The sequence below is a fragment of the Arabidopsis lyrata genome, assembly GCF_000004255.2.
Source record: "Arabidopsis lyrata subsp. lyrata unplaced genomic scaffold ARALYscaffold_4, whole genome shotgun sequence".
Lineage (NCBI taxonomy): Eukaryota > Viridiplantae > Streptophyta > Magnoliopsida > Brassicales > Brassicaceae > Arabidopsis > Arabidopsis lyrata.
Genome location: NW_003302552.1, coordinates 23,123,536 through 23,151,265, shown reverse-complemented (window position 1 = coordinate 23,151,265; position 27,730 = coordinate 23,123,536). Strand labels below are relative to the sequence as shown.

The window sequence follows — 27,730 nt, the reverse complement described above, 5'->3', positions numbered from 1 at the left end:
TGAAGAGTCTTATAAGAGGAAGAAAGCTTCGCTTGACAAGGAAAATGCAAAGAAGCGACGAGAAGAGGAACTAGTTGGAGAATTGGATACGGGTAGCGATTGCGGGGGATGGGAATCCGACTCAGAAGATAATATGTTAAGTGAGGAAGAAGATTCTGGAGATTATGACTTTGATGCCATGAGTAAGTTGATAGAAACAGAGTACCCACCGGATTGGGATCCTTGGAAGACTTCAAAGGAGAAAACAATAACGACTGAAGATGAAAGATTGCGGGGACAGGTGGATGACAATGCGGTGGGGGACCAGATGACTATTTAATGAGGGGACAATCGGGCCTTCAGCTAGTTGAAGTTGAGGTTGCTGAGATGGGCAGAAGAGAAAGTAGTGTTGGAGAGGGAAGTGTAGAAATGTCAATCCAAATGGGGCAAATAAAAATGAGGCAAATAGGGGCAAATTCGCAGGGAACAGAAACGTCGGATAGTTTAATTCCTTCTTGGGATAGTAGTTGTGGAAGAAGGAATACAGGCAGTGGACGAAATCAGACTGCGTTAGGGCTAGTGGAAGTTCCGGTTACAGCATTGCCAAGAAGAGAAGATGCTTCACCTTTTGATGACGGAGAAGGACAAAGAAATAGAGAGGAGGGCTTGGGTGGTAGGGTTGGAGAGGATAGACGAATGAGAGAAAGAGGGACAAGCGCTAAGGACAGAAACGATTGATACTGACTATAGAGGGACCACATGGGACGCGACTGGACGAAATCATATGCTTCTGGAAGGAAGACCAGATGCTTCAGCTTTTGATGACGGAGAACGACAAGAAAATTTAGAGGAGGAGGTCATGGGTTGTAGTGGTGGAGAGGAAAGTGCAGAAATGTCATTCCAAATGGGGCAAAGAAGTTCGCAACTTACATTGGGTGAAAACATGTTTACTGAACTAGTGGGGGACGATCTTGAGATGATTAGAGATACCGCACCATTCTAGGACAACGCAAAAGGAGTTGCTCAAGACACAGCAAACATGAATCTTAGGAAGGCGGGTGATTCAATATATATTGGAAGGATATTCAAGAACAAAGCCGAGTTGCATAAGGCGTTGTGTGTGTACTCTATTAAAAGGCTATTCAATTTCTGAATTAAAGCTTCAGACAAAAGACGGGTAATTGCGATATGCCATAATTCCAAATGTCACTGGAGGATATATGCAACGTTTCACGAGAACTCGGAGAATGTGGAAATTCGAACAGCAACTCTGAAACATAGTTGTGATGTGAAATCGCGGTCTAAGTACGGGATGAAAGCAACACAATCGATTCTAGGTGATTTGCTAAAAGCAAAATATGCGCATGGGAAGAAGAGACCGAGGGCTTGTGAACTACCAGAGATAGTATTGGAAGAGCTAAACGTAACGATATCATACATGAAAGCTTGGCACGAGAAAGAGATGACAATGAAAAGAGCTCGTGGTAGTGAGGAAGACAGCTATAAGTTCTTGCAGACATACCTGCATCTATTGAGGACAACCAATCCAGGTACGTTGTCTACAGTTCATACGGATTACACTGAGGAGGGGGATATTCGGTTCAAATATCTTTTTTTTTGCGTTTGGCGGAGACGAAAGGGTCGTCCTCGTCTTCAAACGAAATCGATGGCCTGGATCTGCCAACCGGCGACTTTTGATTCAAATTACCAGCGGAGGACCTCATCTGCAACGCGGAAAAAATGAAGAAGAAATCGCTTTAGGGATGGAAAGGGACAGAACCCTAATATAACAGGGACTAAAATTGATCCACCTCAGATGTGGACAAATAAATAAACTTTCCGGATTTAACGAACTAAATCACTGATTAGAACCGGGGGACAAAATCGATTGAAGTTACATGCAGAGAGTCTGACAACGAAAATTACATGTTCTATATTTGGAGCAGAAGGAAAAGGAAGATAAAGGGAAAGAGAGAGAGAGACGAGAGTGAATCGTTTCCTCTCAATAGAAATATCGATGGATGATTAAAGCGCACGAAGACCGAGGAGGAGAGATTAATAGGTAAGCGAAACGTTGTCAAATCAGTGGCAGCTCTTCGGCACGAAAACTGCCCAACGTGGAGGGGTAAAATCGTAACTCCACCTTCCAAATGTGGTATGATTGGAAAGGAGTTTCCAAATGTGGGACATTTGGAAAGATTTCATAGAAATGTGGTACATTTCATAGTTTTTCCTTTTTACTATATAACTCAAAATATATATAAAAAAAAAAAAGCGACGCTGGGTCGAAAATGGGGAAAATTAAAGGAGCTAGAGAGTGCAGGAAACGTGAGAAATAATAGAGATACACGTGGCAATTTATGATGTGTCAACGTGGCTTCACGACTAAGTCACCTTCACACCCCGACGTGCGTGCGAGCCTCCTCCTTCTCTCTCGTAGTCGTAGTCGTTCGTGGTCATCTTCGTCATTTCTTTTCAATTTCATTCTAATTTCGGTTTAGTACATTAAATTGTCTTCTCATAATGCCAAACACGCACGCAACTTTAATTACTCTGGTATATATTTAACCTATGATAAATTCTTCAAGATGGAATAATACTGTAGTATTCTTGGTGATATCTAGAGACATGCTTTAGTGTGTTATTCAAAGTGTAGTTTGTTTTTCTTGAGTCGCATTTAAGTAATACAGTGGTCTTTAATGACTCGTTGTTGCTCTTTTCGTTTTGACAATGTATATATATATCGTATATGTTTTATATGTAACTTCATTTCAGATATCAAATTTGTCACTAACTACTAAAGCTAGTAAGACTGAAATTATATTCTTATTTTTCAATATAAAATATATATGGACCTAACCCCAAAACGAACTCAAAACTAATTTTAAATGTAGTTAATTTTTAAAATGAACTCTAACTCATAACTGAATTTGACGTGATAATGAAAACCAGAATCAAATTTGTATTAATCGAGTTTATAGGATATTGGTTGTATTTCATTATATGCAGAAAGTTAATCAAAATTATGATAAAGCATTCTTATGAATGTATGTAAAATGTGTGTTGAATTGTCACTATTCAGCCAACCTGGGTTAATTTTAAATATTATAAAAATTAAAATTATAAAATTTGTGCCTCTTGTTGTCCATTACCGACCGACACCAAATCTCTATGTTCGATCATATGATTGCTGTTGATCACTAATTCACTACTACTTGCTTATAAAACTCTAATATTCCATTGTAATTATAACCATATCATTTTTTTCTTCCTCTTCTCTCTTAATTAACAAGCTTATATTCGTTTTTCGTTTTAAATTGAAGTTTATGAATCTTACATGTGACTAGAGCTCCAGTTAGTTATTGATCTAAGGAAGATGATCCAATATTACTAGTTGTCAATTCTAAAGCACGATTTCAATTCGAAATAGAGTGAAATAACCATTATACGATCAATATATAAATATGTTAATAATTTATTTTGTTCAAAATCTTGAATGGAGAAAAAATGGGTTTTTGAAAAACAAAATCTAAAAACTATTGTAGAATCTACTACCATTCAAGGCCTTGTTTTTTTTATAAATATATGAGCTATTTTTTTTTATTGTGTGCGATTGATCCAGGTAAATTGGTCCACATACTATTGAGTTGTGCATAATAATAACCAACTTAAACCTAGCTAAATATTATCACCGACACGATATAATTACCTAACACAGAAAAAGTTATCATCAAAACATGTTTGTGCATGATTTTTTTTTGTGTGTACGTACATGATTAATATGCCTGTACGAAAGTACAAAATTTGTATCAACTAGGCCAGAATTCATATTTTAATTAAACCGCCGTGGGAACTAAAACGTTGTTATGTCACGTTTTCTTCTCAACAAAAAGTAAAAACGTTATCAATGTGAGTTTATAAAACTGTCAATGAACGTTTAGTACGTACATAATTTATCATATCTGTTAGTGGGGAAAAATAATTAAACAGAAGAAATAAATGAGCGTTGAAATCACTCAAAGTTGCCATCAAATTTGGCTTTCCGTGACAAATTAGGCGCTTATTGACTTTCTTAAGGTACATTACTCAACTTAATTAACTCTATGAAACATTTTTGTTGTTAATTCCTTTTTTATCATAAAAGAAATAAGAAGTTCGAATCCTGCACAGCATAACCAACAACGATAACAATACTATTGAAAGAATAATATTTATCGAGTATGAAGTATTCTCTATATAATTCGTTACTCATAGTATTACATTGTCGACAGTTTCCAATTCATAAACTTTAGAAAACTTAGATCCATTTGTCCTTAATGACAATGAATACAAAAGCTATAATTTATGCAAAAGAAAAATGTCAGTAATTGCCAAATAAACATCAAAGTTATTTAATAACAAGGGAGTAATAAATACATGAAAATAAATAAATTTATTTGTGAAAGTAATCATTTAATTTTTGTAAAGACAACATTTTAAAAAAGAAAACAAAAAACTGTAATTGGTCAACAAATGGACGGAGATAGTAATCAATGTTCCGGTTTTGAAGAATCGTTTACTTTTCAAATCTGAAAAACGCCAAAGAGGAGAGAAAAAGTAAATAGAGGGGCATAATTGTAATAAAAGCGAAAGAATGAGGCTAAAACAGTAAGGGCATCTTGGTCTACTTAAATACAGAGAAAACCCAAATCGGTTTTCACTCCCCAGTCTCCGGCGAGTTCGACTCGGAAAAATCAAACAGCCTCCCTCCGATCAAAGAAGAAGAAGATGGCGTCTGAGCTGACATACCGGCGACACGAGATGGAGCAAGCAGAAGCGGAATCTTATTATCCGAAGCCGATAAAGCCGTGGTTCGTAGCGATTCGTCCGATCCGTTACATGCTCCGAGAACAGAGACTCGTCTTCGTCCTCGTCGGCATTGCCATGGCCACATTAGGATTCACAATCTTCTCCAAACCGTCCAACCAGCCAATTCCGTACGACGTGGATCCGCTTCCCGGATACGGAATGCGATCGTATGAGAAGAAGGCGAGCATCGAGTACATGAGCCGGATCGGATCGGCAGGCGGCAAAATCCCGCTAGGCCTGAAACGGAAAGTGCTAAGGGTGGTTGTGACAGGTGGAGCAGGATTCGTCGGGTCACACCTGGTGGACCGGTTGATGGCGAGAGGAGATAACGTGATCGTGGTGGACAATTTCTTCACCGGAAGGAAAGAGAACGTGATGCACCATTTCAGTAACCCTAATTTCGAAATGATCCGACACGATGTAGTGGAGCCGATCCTCCTTGAGGTTGATCAGATCTACCATTTGGCATGCCCTGCTTCTCCTGTCCACTACAAATTCAATCCCGTCAAGACTATCATATCCTTTGTTTTTTTCTTGGAATTTCAATTTCTCAATATTGTTGTTGTTTGGATCTTTTTTGCCTTGTCCTTAACTCTGTGTGGATACAAGACGAATGTGGTGGGAACATTGAACATGTTGGGGCTAGCGAAGAGAGTGGGAGCAAGATTCTTGCTGACGAGTACAAGTGAGGTCTACGGAGATCCTCTTCAACATCCTCAGGTTGAGACTTACTGGGGCAACGTTAATCCCATCGGTACCTCCTCCTCTTCTCTCCCTCTCTCTCTCTCTCTTTCTTCCTCATTTTGTCCGGTCCGGTCCGGTCCGGTATAACAACAATACAATAAAGCGCACGTTAGCAGAGAAAAATAGTTTTGAGATCTGGTCAAAGTTCCATTTGAACCGTACATGTTGTTGGGTCCTTCCTTTAATCGTGCGGCTCTCAGACGCACCCGCAGGAGATATTTTTTTATCTTCCTAATTTTAACCCCGTTTTATTCAAATTTTCGTATTTGTGTTGCTGGAATATTATTGATAGAGTGTGATATGGCAAATTGGAACAGGTGTTCGGAGTTGTTACGACGAAGGCAAACGTACCGCTGAGACTTTGGCCATGGACTATCATAGAGGCGCTAATGTTGAGGTCTGTTTTCTTTTTTTCATTTTGGTTCGCTGATAGAAAATGTGGATACAGATTTTGATTGATTGATTGCTCATCAGGTTAGGATTGCTCGGATCTTCAATACTTATGGCCCAAGGATGTGTATCGATGACGGTCGTGTGGTTAGCAACTTCGTTGCCCAGGTGCGGGATTAAAGTGGCTTAACTAATCAATCAATCAGTGATTAATTGAATTTTACGTAATGAAATTGGTATTGATGATTGTGCAGGCATTAAGAAAAGAGCCTTTGACTGTTTATGGTGATGGTAAGCAGACAAGGAGTTTCCAGTTTGTCTCTGATCTGGTAATCCCCCTTTTACTTTTTCCTCCTAAAGTTATACAAATTCATGATTAGATAAAAACAAGGAAAAGTTCAATTCAATGTAGCTCTACTGCTTCAAATTTTGCCATGACCTCATCTTTTTTTATTCAACTGTTACTTTCATGGGGTATACTTCAGTCTTGACATGGTAAAACAGTGTATCTTGATAATACTCAAAGATATTGTTGATCTCACTAGGATACAATAAGTGGCTCAGAATCTATATTTAGGGTTTGGATAGGTAGTCTAATCACTTGTATTTACAATCTCTCTATGATATGATTTTGTGACCGGGATTCACAAACCTGGTGCCATACTAAAATTGATTAGCTGTGTAAAGTGTGACATATAACTTTGGGGATGGATGGATATCAATCAATATCATGGGACCAACAACGGATCTTTAATATACCTACCATGTCCAGCTGAAAAAATCATTCTTCTTTTCGTCTCTCCATTTCCTTACATGGTTGTTTATTATTGTGTACTGGTAAACTTGAATGTGAGATAGGTGGAGGGTCTGATGAGGTTGATGGAGGGAGAACATGTCGGTCCATTTAACCTTGGTAACCCCGGTGAATTCACCATGCTCGAGCTCGCTAAGGTACCTTTTTCTCTTGTTGGTACATATAATATGATTACTCAAAATCTTTGTATCTGACCCCAAAGGAGTGGATGGTGGTGAGCAGGTGGTTCAAGAGACGATTGACCCGAACGCAAAGATAGAGTTCAGACCAAACACAGAGGACGACCCACACAAGAGGAAACCAGACATCACAAAGGCCAAAGAGCTTCTTGGTTGGGAACCAAAGGTGGCTCTACGCCAAGGGCTCCCACTTATGGTCAAAGATTTCCGTCAACGTGTCTTTGGCGACCAAAAGCAGGCATCCTCCACCACTTCATCATCAACAGAGTAATTCTAGTAGCAGGAGAGAATCTCGTTTCTTTTCGTTTTTTCATTTTTAAATTTTGATTTCGATATTTCTATTCGTGTCAATGTAGTTGGGAATTGAACCTCACCAATTTAAAAGCTTTATTTTTAATGCTATCACCGTAGTATTGAGCTTGGACATGCGAACATGTAAACTGAACACAAATGAGATTACGCTGGCAAACACCTTTAAAAAGATCTTATCAATTCGGGCATAAACGAAAACGAGACACATAAATGTCAAACTTAAAAGATGCTAATACCTACAAGTATTTATCACTTTTAGCACAAACAAGGAACATGTCTTTTACATGACACTCTCTCTCATTTTGGATTCCTGAGGACGATAATGACTGAGTCTCCACGTAGAAACATCTTGCTTATGAACCGATCTCTGTTCACCGGAAGTGCTTTCTTCTTTCCTTTCCCAGTTTTCGGAACCTAAACCAAACAAGGCCATTTCAGGCACACAAGTTATATATAGACAAACTGATTACAGAAGAATATTGTTTACCTCAGTCCACATCTCTCTGACATTTTCAAGAACCATGTTGCAGTGTCTGTCAAACGCTCTCACTCGCCCAAGAAGTTTCCTGTTGTTCCGGCAATTGATTAAAACCTGAATAAAAAGTAGACCTTGTTAATAACCTTCTATGTTAACCACTCTTCATATACATTTCAATATTTCATTGTCTAACATCTGGCTCATGAAGGTGTTACTAAACAAAGCTCAAAAACATCTATCCACTTAATGAGTTTTCATATACAACATTATCTAACAATCTGTCAAATGAAACCGAAACTCAATATATCTCCTAGATAGAGATCTCTATACCTGAGTGTTATTCTTCACGCTCATCATAAGAACAGAGAGTGGCCCGGTGTTGAATTCCTCTTCCTCAGTCTTTCCCTGCTAAGAACAGTATCAAGCATGATGATTAGAAACAACATTTAAGGAGAGTAGCAGACAAGAAGGAAACTAGTGCAAGATCGTGTTTATAACAGCAACAATCAAATGACAATACAGCAAAAGTCAGAAGTCGAACTCAAGATCGAAATGAGAGACGAAAACAACCAATATGAAGCCAGTCACTAAAACACCCATTAAAACGCAATTTAGTGAAAATCCATAGTGGTTCAGTCCAACTCAAGCACTAAGGCGATAGCTAAGATTGCCGAAACTGGAAACACTAGATGAATTAGGGCAAAATAGCAAATCGATAAAAGCAGTAACGAGAGAATTTAAAAAGGGAAGCTTACATTGGTATCCTCTTCCATTGGCTTGCTGCGAAGAAAAAAAATTAAAATCAAAGAGAAACACAACAGTGTTAGGAAAGTCTCGAATTGAGAACCATCAAACGCAGACGAAACTTAGAACCATCGAGAGAGAAAGAGATACCTCATGTTGACTTATCGCGAGCTTCTTCTCCACAAACAATCACCAAACCTATCCATGTTAAGGAATACGAGTGAGGTTGAGGAAAGCAGAATAACAGATTTTAACACAAGGCAGATCGAAGAAATTAGGGTTTTACCTTACCTGATAAATCTCGCTTTCGTTTTCCACAGATCTCACTCACAGGAAGATGGAAGAAGAAGAAGAAGAAGAAGAAGAACGACGACTCGAAACTACTTAGCGGACCGGCGCTACAACAGAATTATGTTAGGCCTTTTGAAGTTATTGGGCCTTATCATTTTATATGGGCTTTAATGTTTTCCAAACAAGAAGAATTATACACCAATGTTTTTTTTTTTTTTTTTGGGTTTAATGTTAAAATTTATACCAAATTAAAAGGTTACATTACTCAATTATAATACTATTACTAGAGTTGAACCCGCGGTACACCGCGGGGCTATAATTTTTTAAAAAAATTATTGATGTGAATTTTTATATATATAAAACCTATTGATCGTATATGATTTTTAATTAGATGTAACTCTTATAGTTAAAGATAGTATTATTTAGCTTTATATGGCTACATATTTATAGAATAAGATTTTGACCTGACCCATCAAAATCACGGAATTTTAACTGGCAGTACACCGTATGACAAAATTTTAGATAATGATTTTCAGTTTACTTGGTTTTTTAATTTTCAATTATTTATTTTTTGTCTACCTAATTTATCATTTTGTTTGGACCCGTGGTACGAAACACATGTTTTTTTTATGTTTTAAACTTATAGTTTATAACTTAAAATGTGTTTATTTTATTATATTAAATTTGTTATTGGATAAAATATAAAATTCTAGATTTAATCTGTTTTGTAGAATAATATAGAGATATATGGTAGGTTAGTGTATTTTTGTTTGTTTGATGCATATACAAATTAAATATTTTTGTTTAGAAATTTGTCAATTAAAAGTAGTTGTTTTAAAAGTAAGAAGGTGTTAGTTTGTGTAATATATTGTAGTTTGTAGAATAAATATGGATATCATTTGTAACTTAATTAATTCCACACCATGATTACAAATCCAAAACATAAATCAATAAGTTAATAGTTTTATTGTTGGTTTGATAGTTCAAACCCGCTATGCTAGGTCTGTCCCACAACGGGTTTAAAGATTTTTAACCCGCAAAAAACCATTCTACAAACCCGCAAAAGTATATAGTATGCTTGCATCCCCCTGCATCCCCCTGCTTGATTTCACAAGACTTGCGGCCATTTTACTAAATCCATTTTTCTAATTTATTTTTGTTGGTATCACTCTTCTTATTTATAAAATATATTTAAAGTTAAAAAAACTATTATTAATTAAAAAAACCTAAGTTTATGGTAACTTAAGTTTTGTCGGTATCACTCTTCATATTTATAATATGATAACTAATAATAATAATATAATAATAATAATTATAATAAAAATAATATTAATTAAAAAAAACTTAAGTTTTGATGATTAATTTATGTATATTATAAATTATTTTAAGAATTTAATATTATTTATATGTCTAAATGTGGATAATAATTAACCCACATAACGATATACCGCTGAATAACATTTTATATTAAAAACATAATTTATTATTTCAATGATATACAATATTTTTAAAATAAAAGATGATCATATATTGTTTGTTTAAATATATTTGGTGTCATTTACTTTCTCAATTATTAAAAGCTATTACAATTGAAAAAAAGGATACTCTATTTTCAAAAGTTTCAACCAATTAAAGTTATTTATTATGTACTTATAAATAAGTACTTTTAATAGATAAACGGTTCAAAAAAAAATTGGTTTGTATATTGCCAATACTACGATATCATAAATGTTTTACATAGTATAATTTTAGATTTTATTTTAATATTAAAAATATCTTTAAATTTTCATTATTGTAAAATGAAACTTTAATCATTATTTTTGTTTATTAAACAAAAAGTCTTTTAAATGCACCAACATTTGGAATATTCACGTGCTCAAAGATTTTTATACTCTAGATAGATTGTCTTTTATGTGAAAATCTAAAATATGATTTAGTAGAAAATTTTATTTAATTCTAATATATATGCAAGTAAGTTTTATATACACAGTTTTTGAACAAAAAAGTTTTTTTTTTGTGAAAAAAAGAGTCGTATATACACATTTAAATCTGTAAGATTTGTTTTATTTTTTACTTTAAAAATTGATTTAGGGCTTGATTGGTTATCCCGCTAGCACCCTCCTAGCGGTTGCTAGCGGTCGGTTGCGGTTGTTAGCGGTTGGTACCAATCATAGAAACCGCTCCGTCATGCTTCGAACCGCTCGAAATCGCTGAATTTCAAAAGCTCCTTCCCGCAAGCGTTTGCGGTTGCGGGCGGTAGCGGTTGGATTAAAAAAAAAAAATTAAACATTTACTTATAATTATTATAATATATATTAATTTTATATATATCTTTCATCTTTGTATCACTTTGTATTACGTTCTCATCAGAAACCCTAATAATATTCTGAAACTCTATTCTCTCAATGTTTTCCATCCAAACTGATGAAAATTAATAACCAAATGTAAGTATCATATATTCTTTTATTCATTCATCACCTCATGTGTAACTTTTTGAATATTTTTTATGGCATCGTTTTTTTTATTTTCATTACGTATTGCTTAGCTTTTTGATTGAATATATGTTTCGATTTGTTTTCTCGAATAGAAACTCACTTGCTTTTTGATTGAATTCAACGTTATTTACAGTTTTTCCCATTACTTGATGCAATTTTTGATGTTAAACCAGATGCATAAAGTACTATCTTGTTACAAAATTTCTTTATTTTTGAATAATTATTTAGTACTTTATTTATGGTTTTAATTATTAAGCATGTTCAATTTTTCTAATATTATCATCATAATATATTGGTGTTTTTATTTCTTTTTTTTTTGAAATATTTTTTATTTATTTTGGTCATTTTTTATTTAACTGCTATCGCACCCGCTGGTTTACCAGTCATAAAACTCCCGCAAACGCACTAATTTTCAAACGCTAAACCAGTCGTTCAAAACGCTTGATAACGCTTAAAGCCGCAACCGCCCGCTTCCACAAACTCCCGCAACCGCAACCGCAACCGCTGCGTTTAAACCAGTCAGACCCTTAAATGAGAAGCCAAAGTTCCAAGTCATATTAAATCAGATTTCATCGTTTGTTTAATTATTTCTATACATAAACTCCTTAAAAAAAAAACAGAATCTAAAAAACAAAATTAAAATAAATAAATAAACGTTAGCATAAATAAACAGAATTTAAAGATTAGCATCTTTTTTTTTAGGAACGTTAGCATTAATTTTTTTTTTTTTAAATAGCAATTAGGATATGAGTGAATATATAGGTATGGAAAGATAAGTTGTAAGAGATAATTTAGGATCTAAATTGTTAATAACTTTTATTAAATTTTTCAAATTGTTAGAATTAAAGCCAATGGCATTCTTTGTAAATACTGCCCAACCCCAGGATTTATTTGCTAAAAGTGTTCCAAAAATATATCTATACTATTAATTGGGAATCATTGTAGAATAAATAACCTCATTAAGGGTAAAGTATTACAATTGATGCCATTAGAAATTTTGAATTTAAAGAGTAAACAATAAAATTCTTTAAAGGGTAAAGTTGGTATTTTGACAGTGTACAAACTCGCGGATCTTGGACCTTCTGGGTTGGATTTTGGGCTAATGGGGGTGGATACACACGTGGATCATGTGGATCCTGGGGTCGATTTTTTCGGTTGGGAATTTAGGAATGTTGTTATTCGACATTTCCTAAAATTAGTACAAAAATTAATGCTTAAACCAAAAATGTTAGTATCAATTACTCTATAAAATAAATAAATAATTAATCAATTAAAACATAGATAATAAGGAAATGATAATCAAATATTTCACCCTAATTATTTGTACTTGCCATAACTACTTGACAAGTAAAAGATTAATTCGAATTTCAAATCAAATCTCATATATTAAGAACTTACTAAAACTACTAAATCAAAACAGTAAACAAAATCTTAAGCATAAAAAACAAATTGAATATTTCCTAAAAAATTATACCAATTACTAAAATTTCAAATCCTAGCAATAATGTTAACCACGTAATTCAAGGTTTGTATACTTGAAAATGTTAATTTCAATCATTTTTTATAAATTTGCTAATATATTTATATCACTAATTGTATTTAAAATCAATAATAAATAGCTCTAATTCTAAACTCATTTTTTCAAAGTCTTACTAACTTATTTCCTTATTTGTTCCTATCTATTTAATAGTAGTATAATCTACAACCTGATATCAAGGATTATCAAATCATCAACAAAGAAAATCTATATTTCCCAAACAAACGTTTGTATCTACATTTATTAATATAGACATTCTCTTAATATTATACACGGAATCTCAAGAGCATATTCCAATACTGAAACTAAATTTTACGTAACTAGCAAGATTGTATAAGATTTATTGTTTTAAAACCTATAAAATTATTTATGAATTCGCCGACTTCTTTTTAGTATAAATATTGTAGTGATCTATATCATTTCCAATTCACCGAAACCTCTTAAATCTCTTTTATTCCAAAATCGAAACATACACACAAAAGAGAAAAAATATTGAGTGACTACAAAGTGTCAAAGATAAAATGTAAACCAGAAAAACAACTTCTCTACTTTTTTTGTTTTGTTTATTATTCACAATGTAATTCTGGTATATGGTTTTTTTTTTTTTTTTTTTTTGTATGAACATATGGTTCTTCTTATTCCAGGTTAGATGGAAACCTGAATGTTAAGAGAAGCGTGTGATGGTGTGTATCAAAAGTTGTTGGAACTTTGCATCCATTTTCGTTTGAACTTTCTTAAAAATCTTATGCTTTTGTTTTGTCTTTACTATTTTCCTGACATGATACATATTTATTGTGTTTAATTGAGGATATTGAAACAACTACATTGTCGTAGTTATATTAGAAAGTCATTCATGATACTCAAGTTATGTGAAGTTTCCTTGGTTTGTTTCACTTATACCCCTGAGTTATAGTAATGAACTTAAATTCTATATAAGAAAATTGACAATATTTGATTCTATGAAGTAAAATAAGGTTAAGGTATCATCTATATGTGGTAAAAGAAACTTACTAACCTTTGTTTCTAGACTTCCTTCACGGAAATTAATATCAAGCAGCATTCTTCCCTATCACAAGAAAACAATGGTGAGTCAAATCAAATTTCCTAAATGGAAAGAAAATTTTAACACCATGAACGTGAATCATCCATCATGAATATCAAAAAGAGTATGACAAGGGAAAATAAAGCATCATATTTTGACAAAAATGGCATGAGCTTGCATATATTTAATGGGTGTGTCTGATATCCCATTTTACGAGATGGTTTAGCTCCTGCAAACAAAGGTAAATGGATAATAACATAATTGTTACAGAGCCAAAAATGTTATGGATTGGATATGTTAAGAGGGTCTGGTTATATAGGTATCAAAAATTAGCCACAGGACAGTAACTGCAAACTTTATTTCGGCTAATCGAATCTGAAGGTAATGGCATATACAAATTCACATGAAACATGAACCAATCTTACAAATGAACTTTTTTCTACACTAGACGAATTCATACAGACTTGTGGTCAGTACTTAAGATCTTATTCAAGAGTGATGATTAATTGATGAAATCCTAATTAAACCCAATTGATAAAGATCTAAAATTTCTAAAGAACAGAACAAATTCAACACTGGATTTTAGGAACAAGGTATCATTGTAATGGAACATGCATTGAATTATCTTTGAAGGAGGAAATTTTAAACCTTATCCATGATTGAAGGAGCGAGCCATTTGTAACCAGCGAGACCCAAAGCAGTTAGAATCGCGAAGAAAAGACCAAGCTTGAACATAACCACACAGATCTATCCCGTCCACAAGAAGAAGAAGAAGACGGTGATAATGAATCTTCTTCCTCTTCATGATCTGCTTCTTGAGAAATACTTCGAAGTCCACACTCCACACTGAGTTTAATATAATGGCCTAATTTCTGAACTACATCATCTTCCACTCTAACTCGCAGTTCTGAAACCGCATTGTCTTCCTCGCGATAGGTGAGTAAGCAAATGATTTACTCTATTAATCGAAAGAACCCTAAGAATGAAAGAATTAAAAAAAAAAAATAAGATTTGTGTGTTTTGTGAAAGAGAACGAATTGCAGTACCAATTTTTTTTTTTTTGGTGTATGTTGTAAATTGATCTTCTGCTTAGTACTGCATAAGAGAAGAAAAAACGTCTAGAAAGTCTTTATCTCTCAAACGAAAAGCCCAAAAAGTGAAGGTGAAGAGAATGTGAAGAAGAAGATGGAGAATACCATTGATTAAGCAAGAAGAAGAAAAAAAAAGTGTTCGATGAGAAGAAGAGGAGCTACAGGGAGAAGAAACGTGACGTTAGTCATTTAACAAAAAAAATGCTTTTGGGCCAATACGAAAAACAGGCCCAACATAAATATACATTAAAATTATAAAAAGAAAAAAAACTCATAAAACTATAGTATATTTCCAAAAGTATAAAATTACAGACTTAGGCTATATTTTTTACAATAAAATATATTTATAAATTTTTTAGTAATATTATAAAACACTAATAAAACATTTACCGGTCATGTAGTAAAGCGATAAACATATCAAATAACGGAATAAGTATTAAAAATAAATACCCGATACTCGATTCTTACCCACGGGCCAAGGGTAATAGAATTACAATATCTTTTACCCGACCCTAAGATCACGATTACCCTTTTTTCGAGACGAGTATGAGTTGGAAAATGGATTGAATATATGTAACAGGTATCCAGCCTTAAATGCTATATACATCAAAAAATTCAAATACAAACAAAATCCCGCACGTATGTGCGGGTCCGGATCTAGTATATAGATACAATGGAACCAGAACCATAACTCAATTAATTTCATGACCCAACTTATCAATTCATTTCACGATTTTTCAAAAGCTGAAAAGGAAATGGTTTCATACTTCTTTGGGCCATATATTTCTAACCATCATGAGAGACCAATCTTTAATAACCCAAACGATCATAACTCTCTTTTCCATAACTTGTTTTTGTTGCCTTGTTAAATTTTTATTACACAGTGGATCGTGGAACCAAACGACCACGGTTCAAACAACAAAGGAGATTGAAGAAGGGACGTTTAGACCTCCTTTGACCGTTACTAACAGTAGTAACCCTCTGGACGGTCGTAGTGTTACCAACTCGTATAGGAGTGACAGTGAGAGAGGCTGGGTCAGCGGTTCGAAGGTCGAGCCAAGTGATGATGTCAGCAAAAACAAGGTCAACGTTACAGTCCGGCTCACCTGACGTCAGAGCGTGCCACATCCCAGGATACAACTTGAGAGTCTTGTCCCTTGTGCTAGCTTTCTCATACAGAGCTTTGCTTATCTCTGGATCCGTCACTGTATCTGCTTCTCCGTGTAATACAAAGAAGGGCATTGTTATCTGCAAAATCCGATCGCATGTTGCTGTCTTGGTCAAATAATTCTGTCAGAAAAATGTCATATCATGGGATCAAGAATAATGTATAAGAGACATGAACCTCGTGCAGAGTGTCTTCGAGGTTCATGCTTGTCCTGAGCATCTCAAGTGCTGTTTTGAGCCTAGGCTTGTCTTGATATATCAGCTTGTTGTTCCTTACCTGCATTTACACACACCAAACTATTTACATATCACAAATTTAGATGGTGAGAGCTTGTTATATACTCCATATACACTACAGATACCTCTTCTCGCTTGACGAGGTCCTTGAAAGCAGCGTCAATCACATCTTTTGTTGGAACTATTTTCCATTTCGGTATGATTTCTTCGACTCTAGTTAACAGATTAATCACTACGGGGTGTGGCTTCACCTTCTCAGATATCTGCATATTCATACATAACAACATATTTGCATTCCAGTATAATTTCCTAAGACTCTGTAATCTAAAAATTGCTGGTTATTACCTTACACATAGGAGCAACTAGAACGGCGCCGTTCCAAAACAAAGGATCTTTTTTGTGAAGCAATAAAGTGACAGCACCTCCCATGGATTCTCCATACAAGAATCTGCCTTTGTCCATGTACTCCTCTTGCGCTGGTGTCAAATAAAATTAACAACTAACTTGGGGTTGATTGAGAAAATCTCTTCTTACTGATAAATGGAGAAGAAGAGATATGAATGTTGTTGTTATATATGTAAATGTTATACCACAAATAGATGTGTAGTAGTCATAACAATCGTTCACAACATTAGAAAACTTCTTGATGTAGCAACGAGATCCCATGGACCTTCCATGACCTTCATAGTCCATACCAAAAACCGCGTATCCGGCTGAAGCCAGCCTGATTCCGCATTCTACAATCAAAACATGTATCAGTTTGTTTAGTTTCAAACATGGATCAACGTCCGAATAAATTTTCTCAACCACCAAGGCCATAGAAAGAAGGTAATTTAATTTGAAAGGGATCAAATACACACTCTAAACGAGGAAAGACCAAAAAATAAAGGGATATACAATTAAAAAATGATTTAGGGTCGTTCTCCAACCAAAACCAACCACATAAAGTAAGAATTGTTGACCTACCGGTCCTAACACCCTCCATGACTTGCTTTCTAGAGGCATTTAAGAAGTATTACTTCGCACATAAATGTTCTAAGGTCCACAGTGAATTTAAGATCCATGATCTGCTACTATCACTACACAGATCCTTACTAGGATAATGCATCAAATGTAAAATATATAGATAAAATTTTGGATATATGCAGTGAAACAAATGACCTTTTTTTTTTTTTTTTTATCAGTTCCAAATTGAAGATTTGCAACATTTTCTAGTACAAAGTATCATGCGTAACCTCCTGATTCAGAGAACTAATACACGCCAAAAAAAACATGCTAATTGTATCTAAAATCGCACCGCCAAGTAAAGGCAAGAGAAAAAACTATCAGTATTTTTTGGAGATTCGTTAGATCTAATGCATATTATTAAGGGAAGCATGTGAAAATCATAAATTGGAGTTGGAGGGAAGAAGAAAAATGAAAAACCTTTCATGGAGTCGCTACACTCCATTCCATAACCTGCACAAAAAATCCACCACCAACTTTTATTATGTAAATGAAGAATAGCAGCTTTTAGAAATAACAATTAAGAAAATAATGACAACCATGGCAGAGGAAAACCAGAGCTTTGGGAGAAGACGAAGAAGATGGGATCCATCTACATGCGAACAACTCTACCCCTCGAGAATTTCTTATGTATTCCTGTCTCCACATTATTGGTTATTCAATTATCAATCTATCATCTCACCACGCTATTTCCTGTTAAACTTCTACTACTACTACTACTATATCTGAATCTCTAAGCAAGGATAGAGAGAGAACCTCGTGGTATTGGAATTCCGATGACTTCATGACCGGAGCAAGATCTTGAGAGAGAGAGAGAGAGAATGAAGGTGACGAAGGGGTTTTGAGGGCAGGTCTCACCAATTTATAGAAACAAGAGTGTCACTGTTTTTTCTTTTGTTTATTTTTTTTACGAACTATGGAAAACAAATTGAAAGCTCAGAAAATGTTTTCAGAATTTCATTAATTGTCATCACACTGGGCGCGTATGAATGAGAGAGACCCATCCATTTTCATTGGTCAGACATATCGACAAAAGATGTATGTAACCTAAACCTACTCTCTTCGTTTAGTCAATAAAAAGCTTCTTCTCTAGATATACTAGTATTGGCACATTTAATACTAGCAAGTGATAACTTAAAATGATCCACAAAAGTCAACAAAACAAATCGATCTTTTCATTTCACGAATAAGGAGAAAACAAATCTACCCCAAGCGAAAAAAGGAGATCATTTCACGTACGTATGATCCCAACGTTTGGTAATCCCGCTACGAAACGCACATTGCAAAACGCTAATCCTCTCTTGGATGATTGTTTCCTTTACACCCTCTATCACTTCCTCTTCTGCATCCATTATCGATTCCAAGTGCTCCAGAAACTTCAATTTGCTCTGCAGTTTCTTCAGCTGAGTATAAAGAGACGCAAAACATGTCCGGTTCAAGACACAAACACAAGTGGAACAGACACAAATGTTTTAATGTCACAAGTTAGAACCAACCTGTTGGTCTATTACAGTCGCAGCTAACTCTTCCATTTCTCTTTCTTCTTGATCAGCCAGTATTTTCGCTTGTGCAGCCGCTGCTCCTAGAGCTGTTGCCACTGACGCTCTTATCCTTAATGCTACAGGTAGACCCTGAGGCCCGTCTGTAAATATACAAGGATCATAAATCTTAAGTCTTGAGCTTTCATTATAAACCTAGGGATGCGAACTGGATCACAACACAAGTTACCTTTGTCTTCTTGCTGTTCCTCCAAATCTGTATCTTTGTCTCCATCAGCTCTGTGAGTAAAGTTTTGAGATTAGCGTATACAAGGACATGAGAAGCCAAACCACAAGCAAATTGAGGGCTTAGAGAATTGAACCTGTCAACTGTGAAATTGCTGTAGTCACCAGTGTCAAAAATCTCTTTTGGACATGAGGCTTCATCACAAAGAGCTGCAAGTGCAGCTTTTGCAGCAGCAGTTGCGACAGATGGACCAACTTTACTTGCCATGGCAGCGACCTGTTGTGCAATACGTAAAGATGTTATCTCTTGAAAAAAAATTTCCCGTAGAGTTGAAAGGGCACTCTTTGCTACAGTTAAAGGTCAGAGAAGAACCCGAGTGTTACACTCATATGGAAGATAATGAACACAAGGCATATAGTTCAACCCAACATTCACCTGTTTCATAAGTGAACTATCACCGTCTGATATCAGTGCAACACGTTTCCTTTTTGCTGGTGGCTCATCTTCATCCACGTGATCTTCTTTTTCTTCCCTTGTCTCGGTTTCCTCATGTTCTGGATCATCAGTTTTCACCTGTTCCGCGTTTTCATCCTCGGTGGGGATAGAGGAAATGAGTCTTCCAGAAGCAGAACCCATCAAAAACTCTCCAAACGGGAGCTCAATGAGTTTCGAAATGCAATCGAGTCTACTCTTTGTAGAAACACTTTGTGCTATGAGTTCCCAATCATCTCCATGTTTCAGCACAGATTCTAGCAAGAGGAGGGTCTCTTCCTCGGTCCACACAGCTGCAGCTGAATTCCCAATCAACTTAAAATCATCTGCAGCATTGTTCTCCCCATAGTTTCCATTCTTGAAACAGTTTTCGCATATGTTGACAATACTCTGCCAACATCATATGCCAGAACGAAAAAGAAAAAAGCATAAACAAAACAGACAAGAGAGTATGAAACATGCTAATAAAAAACAAGCAAAAACTACCTTGTTATGTCGATAGAAAGGAGAATCACAACGTTCTCTACAATGTCCACAAACCAATACATCATCCGGCTTCTTCAAATCGCTGAAAACATCTGAATAAGAGGTAAGCGGTGGTAGTTTGATGCCAGTCTCAGATGTTTCCTCAACAAGGGGCGGTGCGGTAATAGGCCTCAGAGAATTAGGGGTTGCAGTAACTCGAATTCCAGCGGGAGTCCCTTGTTCGATTCTAGCATTATCCACGGACGAGAGATGATCACTTTTCTTGAGGGAAGAGCTAAAATTGATCAATCCCCATTTTTGGAGGAAGAGGAACACTTTCTGAAGCAAATTGACATCGCCAACGAGAAACTTGCGGACACTGGTGAAGGTGAGCCTCCGAGAAGTGTCCTCTCTAAACTTGTTGATAATGAAATCTCGGTACTCCTTGTAAACTTTGGGGGTTCTAGTGATTGAGCTCTCAGTGAAGAACTCCTCAAATTCGCGTCTTTCAATTTCGTGGATATCATCCCATAAGAACCAACCTATGACAAATCCCCAAATCAATTCCAAAGAAAACAAACCCTAGAAAGCAGGGCAGACACCTAGGAGATAAATTGTTGGGTGGATACGGAAACAGTTGAGAGAGTAAAGAGTAGAAGAAGAAGAAGAAGAAGAAGAAGAAGAAACCCTAGAAATCTAAAAGCATGGCGAGAGAAAGAGAAGACATTACTGGATTGAGCAGGAATGGTGTAGAGCTCGAGCTCTGCGCTTGGATCAGTGGCTTCCATGCCCGTTGCCGATTCCCTCCAATATCAAACAAAACCTCAGATGAATCTCTCTATATCTATATCTATCGCAAATCGCAAAATCCAAATCACACACACAAAATTAGTTAAAAAGGTCAAATTCCGAATAGTTGCTGAACTGGGTCAAATATAATAAATTCAAAATTAAAACCAAGGCCCAATCTGTTATTTTCTATCAGCCCACTTATTTATTTTTCTCTTAATCAGCCCACTTATTTGTCGAACCAACTTATTGATTTTTAACTTTCTGGTCTTCGGCTACTAATTTCGACTAATCTACCTATATAACTCCAGTTGTTATATCTGTTTGACTAACAACAGAGAAATCTGTTTTTTTTATTTATTTCAAACATCCAACCCAAAAGACCAAAAATTACTCATTAGGCTGGCAAAATTATCATTTAAGCTGTTAAAGAAGATGAGAATTAGACTTATAACTCTCCTCAGAATGCAATTTGCTTTTGGCAATAATTTCATAATGTAAAGTTTTAAGTGGTTGAGAGACCAAAAAGGATCCAGCAGCTTGAACAACATTGAAACTGTCCGAAGAAAGTGCAAACATCCAAAAACAAGGGTTCAACTAAAAAGAGTACTTCAAGAAACAGATAAACAAAAAGCTCTATTAAGTTCCAAGAATCCGAGCAAACCACAAACAAAAGAAGCTAGCCTCTCTTAATTCAGCCTTTGGGCAGCCTCCTTTGCAAGAACTCTTTCCTTGGCCTTGGTCTTAGCCTGAGACTTTGATCCCATTATGCCTCCTCCCCATTTCTTCCTGTACTCCTCGTACTTGTCATTGAAGTTAGCCTATACACCAAAACCAGAGACACATTCATAACAATCTCCAAAAAATATGTTTCACAACAATCTATTGAAGACAAGAAAGAAGCTTTTACCTTGATAGCCTCTAGGATTTTGCTGAACTCTAGCTTGTCCTCGTTCTTGACAGTGGTCAAACACAAGCAAGCAGCAGTCTTTTGGTGAACAACCTGAAAGTAAGAGACAGAAATAAAGATAAACTCTCCATGCTAGTGCCAACTAGAGAGACATCTCCCAAAGATGGACATAACACATACCGCGCCAAGACGAGATTTGCCCTTGACAATGCAGTAGGGGACTTCCATCTTCCTGCACAGAGCAGGCAACCAGACAACCAACTCAATTGGGTCAACATCATGAGCGATGACAACAAGTTGAGCCTTGTTCTGCTCAATGAGGTAGGTCACATGGTTGAGGCCGTATTTGACAACAATGGGCTTCTTAGACTCGGAAGGCTTTCCCTCAGCTTCAGCTTGGGCCTTTTTGACAAGACGCTCTTTCTTGGCAGCTTTGTCTTCTGGCCTGTACTTGAGAAGGACCTTGAAGAGGCTGGTAGCTGCATATATCAATACAGAATATGGTGAGGCACTGAATTAAGAGAGAGAACAAAAAAACAGAAACAAAGTAAAATGAAAAAGAAATAGACATACCAAGATTCTTGTCAAGAGTCTTGGTGAATTGGTTAAGAGCTGGAGGAACCTTCAACCTCTGCTTAAGGATCCTCTTTTGCCTTTGAAGACGGATGGATTTGGGCCATTTGATGTAGCGAGAGAGATCCTTCTTAGGAGGCAAAGCTCCACCAATACCGAATTGCTTAGGCCTCCTCTCGAATAGAGGGTTTGTAACTTTCTCCTGGAAAAAGACAGAGAAATCAGAACACAAACTTCATCAAAAAGAAGGATACGAGTGTGGAAATCAAAATAAAGGGTTCATATACATACCGTCTTCTTCTTCGCAGCTACCTTAACTCCTTTCTTCGGGGCCTAAAAGCAAATCGTGGCGTAATTAGATAAACAAAGAACATGGGTGACATTGCTCTCTACGCAAATTTTCTAGATGCATATTCATTAGCTATCGAGTACCAAATCTAACAAAACCCAAGTGTGTTCACCGTTAAAGCGAGAATCGTGCCAGACAAAAAAACTAGTCTAATTCGAAGATTCTACGATGACACTAAAAGATCCCAAATGAAACGAAACGAAACAGATCCAAGGAAGAGAGAGAGAGAGAGAGATACCATTGTCGTCGTCGTCCTCCTCCTCCTAAGTTCCAACTCCAAATGGTTTATGCGAAAGGACGGCTGAGTCGAAGAGTATCGCCTTGCTAGGGTTTTGCCTTTTATATATATATACCAGTACCAAAGGGATATGATAGATAGGGCTTCTCTATTTTCTCTTTATTTTTAATTTTAATATAAATCAAAAATAAAAATTTGCCTCCAACTTAATTACAAATATACCCTTACTTATCTTTCATTTGGTTGAACCGGTTAAGATTTTCCACTGAATTATTTATTACTACCAACCTTTTTAGCTACAAACGAAAGAAAGAACCAAACGTTAATGAAACTGCTATTTGATGTATATATAATTATATATGATATGGTTAGAATACTAGCCACCGCGCGACACCTCTGAGCTACTCTAAATCATACGGTGAGCTCGTTTCCAAAATTCATTAGTTGTTGTTTCGAGGATCTGTATTCTTGACTTGACAGCGGTTACGTTTACGAATCTGTGTTCTTTTTGTGATCTTTCTACCTCGTTTTTATCCAATTGTGCCTTTGGATGCAATTGTTTTCGTCAAGTTAATGTAAAAAGAGTTGGTGGAATAAAAATAAACTAATAGTCTTGACTTCCTACTAATATGTCATATGTGACGTATGAGATTTCTTCTTACCAAATTTATTCTTGACCATAAAGAGTTTAGCGGAAAAAAAAAAGGAGAGTTTAGCGATTTAATCCAATTACATTGCTTGTTTATACATTGTTGTTGTGGTAAATGGTAGATTTACCATTATGACGTTTGTTGGATGACAATCCTATATATATATAACAGAACAAGAACAAATACGTATTTGAACTTTCTAGTTTACACTTTACACGAATTACACGTGATCAATAATAGGTAGATTTATGTCAATATCATACATGCCCAACATCAACTAAAAAGTATATATAGTTCAAATATATATCTCAATAACTCTTTAAATAAAAAAAAATCTCAATAATTCTGATTTGATAATGCCTTCACACTTCATATATTTCATGTTTATCTTTTTCAAAGAAAATAAATAAAACCCAAAAACCCAAAATCATCCTAAACCTGGTAAAACTTGAGGAGGAGGTCATAAAACCCAAAATTACCAGGTTTAATATGAAACCAAATTCAGGGACTAAAAAGAAATTAAAAAATATCTTGCAAATCGGGTCTCATATTCTTAAACCTTATCAAATAAAGGCGACATTAATAAATCCTAGTTAGTCAACAAAATCATCCAATTAGATGACAACACGTGTCCGTCAATGTACGATTGAATCCTTGTTCGATACAATAATTGAAGTGTGTCATGCAGAGATTAGAGATGTGTATAAATGGCTCACAAGTCTCCACCGCAAAATCCAACGCTTGAGCTTGATCGATTCCAATCAGCACCTCTCGATTTCCGTTTATCGGAAAATCTATCCCGTGATCGGCGGATTGTGAATGCCGTTCACCGAGATATTTCTCCGGTACGTCCGCATTGATTTATTTCGTCCCGTGGGTTACTCTGTTTCATCAGATTCCTCTTCATGCTCTCTTCTTTTCTTATTTTTAGCTACTTTTTTTTTTCTGTTGAGATTTGTTCGAGAAATTTAGGGTTTTTGGCTCTCGAATGTTGTGAAAAGAACCCAACTTGTTTTATCTGATCCATGATGAAATTTACAATCTTTTGTTGTTCCTTTGATCTGGTTACCTTTGGATTTTGATTACGCATACTATGGAACATGCAATTTGTTAAGAGTTTGGTTATAGATTAGATTTCGGATACATGCCATTGGATCCTAGTTTGTGTTACGGATTCTCTGGAAAGAAATCTATTTTGCATGTTCCGTTTGTTTCGCATCCTCTTGTTACTGTCCCATCGATCAGGCCATAGATTTCATCAGTTTCTAAACGTTGTAAGCTTCTTTTTGGTGTGCCAGATTCTTTTCCGCAGTAAGGACAAGTTTTCAGTTGACTTTTTAGGAGGTGGGGTTTGAATAAGCTACAATGGCCTCAATTCTTAATCAAACCCAGGAATTGCAAGAAGCTTCTAAGGTTCTTGGGCATGTAAGATGTGAAAACTTCTTTATATTCCCCGGAGAAAATACTTTGTCAGATGGTTTGAGGGGTGTGTTATATTTTCTCGGTCTTGCCTACTGCTTTATCGGGTTGTCAGCGATCACTGCACGGTTCTTCAAGTCTATGGAGAATGTCGTGAAACATTCGCGTAAAGTGGTTGCAGTTGATCCCATTACTAAAGCTGAAGTCATCACATACAAGAAAGTTTGGAACTTTACTATTGCAGACATCAGTTTGTTGGCGTTTGGAACTAGCTTCCCTCAGATTTCGTTGGCTACCATCGATGCAATACGGAATATCGGGGAGCGATATGCTGGAGGTCTGGTTCTTGTTCCATGTTCTTCTTTCCATAAAGTCGAGTTTTGACTTTAAAGTTCATGAATTCTGATATCATGTTTTGTCATATAGGTCTTGGTCCAGGAACACTTGTTGGCTCAGCTGCATTTGATCTTTTCCCCATCCACGCTGTTTGTGTCGTTGTACCAAAAGCTGGAGAACTGAAAAAGATATCCGACTTAGGCGTTTGGCTAGTTGAGCTGGTGTGGTCTTTTTGGGCTTACATCTGGCTATACATAATCCTCGAGGTAACTGTGAAAAAGCGGTTTAAACAGATTCTGTTGAGTCTATCTATAGTGATAAAGTCTAAAAATCTGTTTCTTTTCACGTCTCACAGGTGTGGTCACCAAACGTAATTACACTTGTGGAGGCATTATTGACAGTATTGCAATACGGATTACTTCTAGTTCACGCGTACGCCCAAGACAAGCGATGGCCTTACTTGTCTTTACCAATGTGGGTTTCTTCTCCAGACAATGATATTAGTTTCTGCAAAATAGATTTCTACTAAAGATTGAATCTTTGTATTTGTATTTGATGCTTGCAGGTCAAGAGGTGATAGGCCAGAGGAGTGGGTTCCAGAGGAGATTGATACATCCAAAGATGAGAATGACAATGATGTTCATGATGTGTATTCGGATGCCGCTCAAGAAGCTGTTGAATCAGGAAGCAGAAACATTGTTGATATCTTCTCTATTCATTCAGCTAACAATAATACAGGTACTAAGTATGAGTAGGTTGTCTTTCTATTGATATTAGATCAGTTTTAGCGTAATTTGCTAATTTCCAAATCCGTGTGATTCGCATATTTATCTCTGGTATTGTTATAAATCAACACTTTCCCTGTAACAAACACTTTTGCAGGGATCACCTATCATACAGTGGCAGATACTCCACCCGATTCAGCGACTAAGAAGGGTAAGGCGAAGAATTCTACTGTTTTCGGCATTTGGAAACATCAATTCGTGGATGCAATAACGGTAAAAATCTTCAACTTACCAAGTGTTTTTAGATGCTTCTATATCCTATTTTGGGCTTTTGATCATTATATGCTTCTATATCCTATTTTGGACACATCTTTCTTAACTTGTTTCTCTTCCCATTATTAATCAAACAGTTGGAAACATCAGAATCAAAGAAAGTGGATAGCATTTATCTGCGAATCGCGAAATCTTTCTGGCAATTACTCCTCGCCCCTTGGAAGCTTCTTTTTGCATTTGTGCCTCCTTGCAACATTGCTCACGGTTGGATCGCTTTCATCTGCTCTCTCCTCTTCATCAGTGGAGTTGCCTTTGTTGTCACAAGACTTACCGACCTTATAAGCTGTGTCACTGGTACACACACTCACTGCTTTCAAAAACTTAAGTTTAAAGATTCAACATTTTAGCTCTAAAACATTTGAAACTCTTTTCATCTTGCAGGAATAAACCCATATGTGATAGCATTCACAGCACTCGCAGGTGGAACTTCATGGCCAGACTTAGTAGCAAGTAAAATCGCTGCAGAGCGACAACTAACCGCAGATTCAGCCATTGCAAACATCACCTGCAGGTAAAGATCTCAAAACTCTTTTCAAACAATTAAAGATCTTTTCATGATCTTTTTCGTGATAATTCTGCAGTAACTCGGTGAACATCTATGTGGGGATTGGAGTCCCGTGGCTGATAAACACAGTCTACAACTACTTTGCATACAGAGAGCCTCTATACATAGAAAACGCAAAAGGATTAAGCTTTTCGCTGCTGATATTCTTTGCGACATCAGTGGGATGTATTGTGGTGCTTGTGTTGAGAAGGTTGATCATAGGAGCTGAGCTTGGAGGTCCAAGGCTATGGGCTTGGCTTACTTCTGCCTATTTCATGATGCTTTGGGTCGTCTTCGTTGTTCTTTCTTCTTTGAAAGTTTCAGGCATCATATAGAAGAAGCAACAAAAGGAAAAACCCCTTGAGTAGAAGGAAAAGTCTCAGTTTTTGTTTTTCTTACTTGTTAAGGGGTTTTTATAAATTTATCAAAGTTCAAAGGCAGTTGGCTAAATATGTGTTACAAATATAAAGCATATTGACAATGATTTTGGAGGCTTCATCTTTCTTTAGTTAGGAGGTGGTACATATACAGTAATTGAGTACAGTTTATTTATCCTGCAATTTTTGTTTTATTTATTTGCAGTATATGGAGTACATATATGGTGGTACAATGATTTTTGTAGTCTTTTTAAATTAGTGAAAATGCAAAACTTTGATATTACTTCCATCCACGTAACTAGTGTTTAGTACGATACTTTGATAGTGTTGTAGAAGTTCTAATACCCATCTACCACAAAGTGCATATTTTAGTTATTTTCTTCTGATATTCCGGAACTTAATATTCATAGACACAACTAGTTGAGATATTTTCTAAGATACATTCTCAAGTC

The 27,730-nt window shown here is 35.9% G+C and overlaps 6 protein-coding genes and 2 long non-coding RNA genes across 12 annotated transcripts; 3 read left to right on the top strand and 5 right to left on the bottom strand.

Annotated features, from left to right (window-relative positions):
- The first annotated feature begins 4,571 nt into the window (after nucleotides 1-4,571).
- LOC9316386 (UDP-glucuronic acid decarboxylase 4) lies at nucleotides 4,572-7,356 on the top strand. Its single transcript, XM_021027509.1, has 7 exons — nucleotides 4,572-5,343; nucleotides 5,434-5,581; nucleotides 5,889-5,968; nucleotides 6,046-6,129; nucleotides 6,216-6,290; nucleotides 6,820-6,912; nucleotides 6,998-7,356. Exons 1-7 carry the CDS (start codon nucleotides 4,747-4,749, stop codon nucleotides 7,223-7,225), a joined length of 1,305 nt encoding a protein of 434 aa, XP_020883168.1. The 5' UTR covers nucleotides 4,572-4,746; the 3' UTR covers nucleotides 7,226-7,356.
- Nucleotides 7,357-7,390: 34 nt separating this feature from the next.
- Nucleotides 7,391-8,969, bottom strand: LOC9316385 (small nuclear ribonucleoprotein Sm D2). Of its 4 annotated transcripts, none has more exons than XM_021027510.1 (6): nucleotides 8,780-8,969; nucleotides 8,639-8,686; nucleotides 8,500-8,524; nucleotides 8,075-8,152; nucleotides 7,754-7,858; nucleotides 7,391-7,680 (listed from the first exon to the last, which is right to left on the bottom strand). In XM_021027510.1, exons 2-6 carry the CDS (start codon nucleotides 8,641-8,643, stop codon nucleotides 7,564-7,566), a joined length of 330 nt encoding a protein of 109 aa, XP_020883169.1. In that variant the 5' UTR covers nucleotides 8,644-8,686; nucleotides 8,780-8,969; the 3' UTR covers nucleotides 7,391-7,563. The 4 variants fall into 4 exon arrangements, with proteins under 4 accessions (XP_020883169.1, XP_020883170.1, XP_020883172.1 ...); XM_021027511.1 differs by having other exon boundaries at nucleotides 8,775-8,886; XM_021027513.1 differs by having other exon boundaries at nucleotides 8,075-8,149; nucleotides 8,775-8,886.
- Nucleotides 8,970-12,726: 3,757 nt separating this feature from the next.
- Nucleotides 12,727-13,552, top strand: LOC110228979. Its single transcript, XR_002332501.1, has 2 exons — nucleotides 12,727-13,334; nucleotides 13,456-13,552. It is a non-coding gene; the product is annotated as an uncharacterized LOC110228979 (long non-coding RNA).
- LOC110228978 lies at nucleotides 13,405-15,120 on the bottom strand. The gene is made up of 2 exons (XR_002332500.1): nucleotides 14,502-15,120; nucleotides 13,405-13,877 (listed from the first exon to the last, which is right to left on the bottom strand). It is a non-coding gene; the product is annotated as an uncharacterized LOC110228978 (long non-coding RNA).
- Nucleotides 15,121-15,728: 608 nt separating this feature from the next.
- Nucleotides 15,729-18,319, bottom strand: LOC9316384 (caffeoylshikimate esterase). The gene is made up of 8 exons (XM_002880271.2): nucleotides 18,110-18,319; nucleotides 17,893-17,989; nucleotides 17,774-17,806; nucleotides 16,939-17,085; nucleotides 16,694-16,824; nucleotides 16,474-16,611; nucleotides 16,290-16,388; nucleotides 15,729-16,192 (listed from the first exon to the last, which is right to left on the bottom strand). The coding sequence occupies exons 1-8, from the start codon at nucleotides 18,137-18,139 to the stop codon at nucleotides 15,821-15,823; spliced, it is 1,047 nt and encodes a 348-aa protein (XP_002880317.1). The 5' UTR covers nucleotides 18,140-18,319; the 3' UTR covers nucleotides 15,729-15,820.
- Nucleotides 18,320-18,443: 124 nt separating this feature from the next.
- Nucleotides 18,444-20,923, bottom strand: LOC9316383 (SWI/SNF complex subunit SWI3A). The gene is made up of 7 exons (XM_002880270.2): nucleotides 20,766-20,923; nucleotides 20,057-20,577; nucleotides 19,514-19,960; nucleotides 19,215-19,354; nucleotides 19,082-19,131; nucleotides 18,850-18,995; nucleotides 18,444-18,756 (listed from the first exon to the last, which is right to left on the bottom strand). Exons 1-7 carry the CDS (start codon nucleotides 20,821-20,823, stop codon nucleotides 18,580-18,582), a joined length of 1,539 nt encoding a protein of 512 aa, XP_002880316.1. The 5' UTR covers nucleotides 20,824-20,923; the 3' UTR covers nucleotides 18,444-18,579.
- Nucleotides 20,924-21,317: 394 nt separating this feature from the next.
- On the bottom strand, nucleotides 21,318-23,007 carry LOC9318191 (60S ribosomal protein L7a-1). The gene is made up of 6 exons (XM_021027737.1): nucleotides 22,895-23,007; nucleotides 22,599-22,640; nucleotides 22,308-22,509; nucleotides 21,915-22,213; nucleotides 21,735-21,827; nucleotides 21,318-21,645 (listed from the first exon to the last, which is right to left on the bottom strand). The coding sequence occupies exons 1-6, from the start codon at nucleotides 22,895-22,897 to the stop codon at nucleotides 21,514-21,516; spliced, it is 771 nt and encodes a 256-aa protein (XP_020883396.1). The 5' UTR covers nucleotides 22,898-23,007; the 3' UTR covers nucleotides 21,318-21,513.
- Nucleotides 23,008-24,121: 1,114 nt separating this feature from the next.
- Nucleotides 24,122-27,514, top strand: LOC9316382 (magnesium/proton exchanger). 2 transcript variants are annotated; one of them, XM_002882078.2, is made up of 9 exons: nucleotides 24,122-24,389; nucleotides 24,843-25,300; nucleotides 25,390-25,565; nucleotides 25,655-25,773; nucleotides 25,865-26,037; nucleotides 26,182-26,297; nucleotides 26,435-26,651; nucleotides 26,739-26,868; nucleotides 26,939-27,514. In XM_002882078.2, exons 2-9 carry the CDS (start codon nucleotides 24,910-24,912, stop codon nucleotides 27,234-27,236), a joined length of 1,620 nt encoding a protein of 539 aa, XP_002882124.1. In that variant the 5' UTR covers nucleotides 24,122-24,389; nucleotides 24,843-24,909; the 3' UTR covers nucleotides 27,237-27,514. The 2 variants fall into 2 exon arrangements, with proteins under 2 accessions (XP_002882124.1, XP_020883000.1); XM_021027341.1 differs by having other exon boundaries at nucleotides 24,247-24,389; nucleotides 26,200-26,297.
- The last annotated feature ends 216 nt before the right edge of the window (nucleotides 27,515-27,730 follow it).

Bases quoted from the DNA above. Each gene is read 5' to 3' on its own strand.
- LOC9316382 (XM_002882078.2), top strand. From the start codon at position 24,910: ATGGCCTCAATTCTTAATCAAACCCAGGAATTGCAAGAAGCTTCTAAG. The intron at 26,038-26,181 runs GTACTAAGTATG...ACACTTTTGCAG, and splicing joins TTCAGCTAACAATAATACAG to GGATCACCTATCATACAGTG. The intron at 26,298-26,434 runs GTAAAAATCTTC...TTAATCAAACAG, and splicing joins AATTCGTGGATGCAATAACG to TTGGAAACATCAGAATCAAA.
- LOC9316383 (XM_002880270.2), bottom strand. From the start codon at position 20,823: ATGGAAGCCACTGATCCAAGCGCAGAGCTCGAGCTCTACACCATTCCT. The intron at 20,578-20,765 runs GTAATGTCTTCT...GATTTGTCATAG, and splicing joins CACCATTCCTGCTCAATCCA to GTTGGTTCTTATGGGATGAT. The intron at 18,996-19,081 runs GTAACTTGTGTT...GTATATTTACAG, and splicing joins GGAACAGCAAGAAGACAAAG to ACGGGCCTCAGGGTCTACCT.
- LOC9316386 (XM_021027509.1), top strand. From the start codon at position 4,747: ATGGCGTCTGAGCTGACATACCGGCGACACGAGATGGAGCAAGCAGAA. The intron at 5,582-5,888 runs GTACCTCCTCCT...AAATTGGAACAG, and splicing joins GGGCAACGTTAATCCCATCG to GTGTTCGGAGTTGTTACGAC. The intron at 6,913-6,997 runs GTACCTTTTTCT...GGTGGTGAGCAG, and splicing joins CCATGCTCGAGCTCGCTAAG to GTGGTTCAAGAGACGATTGA.
- LOC9316384 (XM_002880271.2), bottom strand. From the start codon at position 18,139: ATGAAGTCATCGGAATTCCAATACCACGAG. The intron at 16,612-16,693 runs GTAATAACCAGC...ATGAATATGCAG, and splicing joins TAGTTGCTCCTATGTGTAAG to ATATCTGAGAAGGTGAAGCC. The intron at 16,389-16,473 runs GTATCTGTAGTG...GTGTAAATGCAG, and splicing joins ACCTCGTCAAGCGAGAAGAG to GTAAGGAACAACAAGCTGAT.
- LOC9318191 (XM_021027737.1), bottom strand. The intron at 21,828-21,914 runs GTATGTGTTATG...TCTTACTTTCAG, and splicing joins GCAAATCTCGTCTTGGCGCG to GTTGTTCACCAAAAGACTGC. The intron at 21,646-21,734 runs GTAAAAGCTTCT...TTTGGTGTATAG, and splicing joins AAATCCTAGAGGCTATCAAG to GCTAACTTCAATGACAAGTA.
- LOC9316385 (XM_021027510.1), bottom strand. The intron at 7,859-8,074 runs GTATAGAGATCT...CTTTTTATTCAG, and splicing joins GCGTGAAGAATAACACTCAG to GTTTTAATCAATTGCCGGAA. The intron at 7,681-7,753 runs GTAAACAATATT...TGTTTGGTTTAG, and splicing joins TCAGAGAGATGTGGACTGAG to GTTCCGAAAACTGGGAAAGG.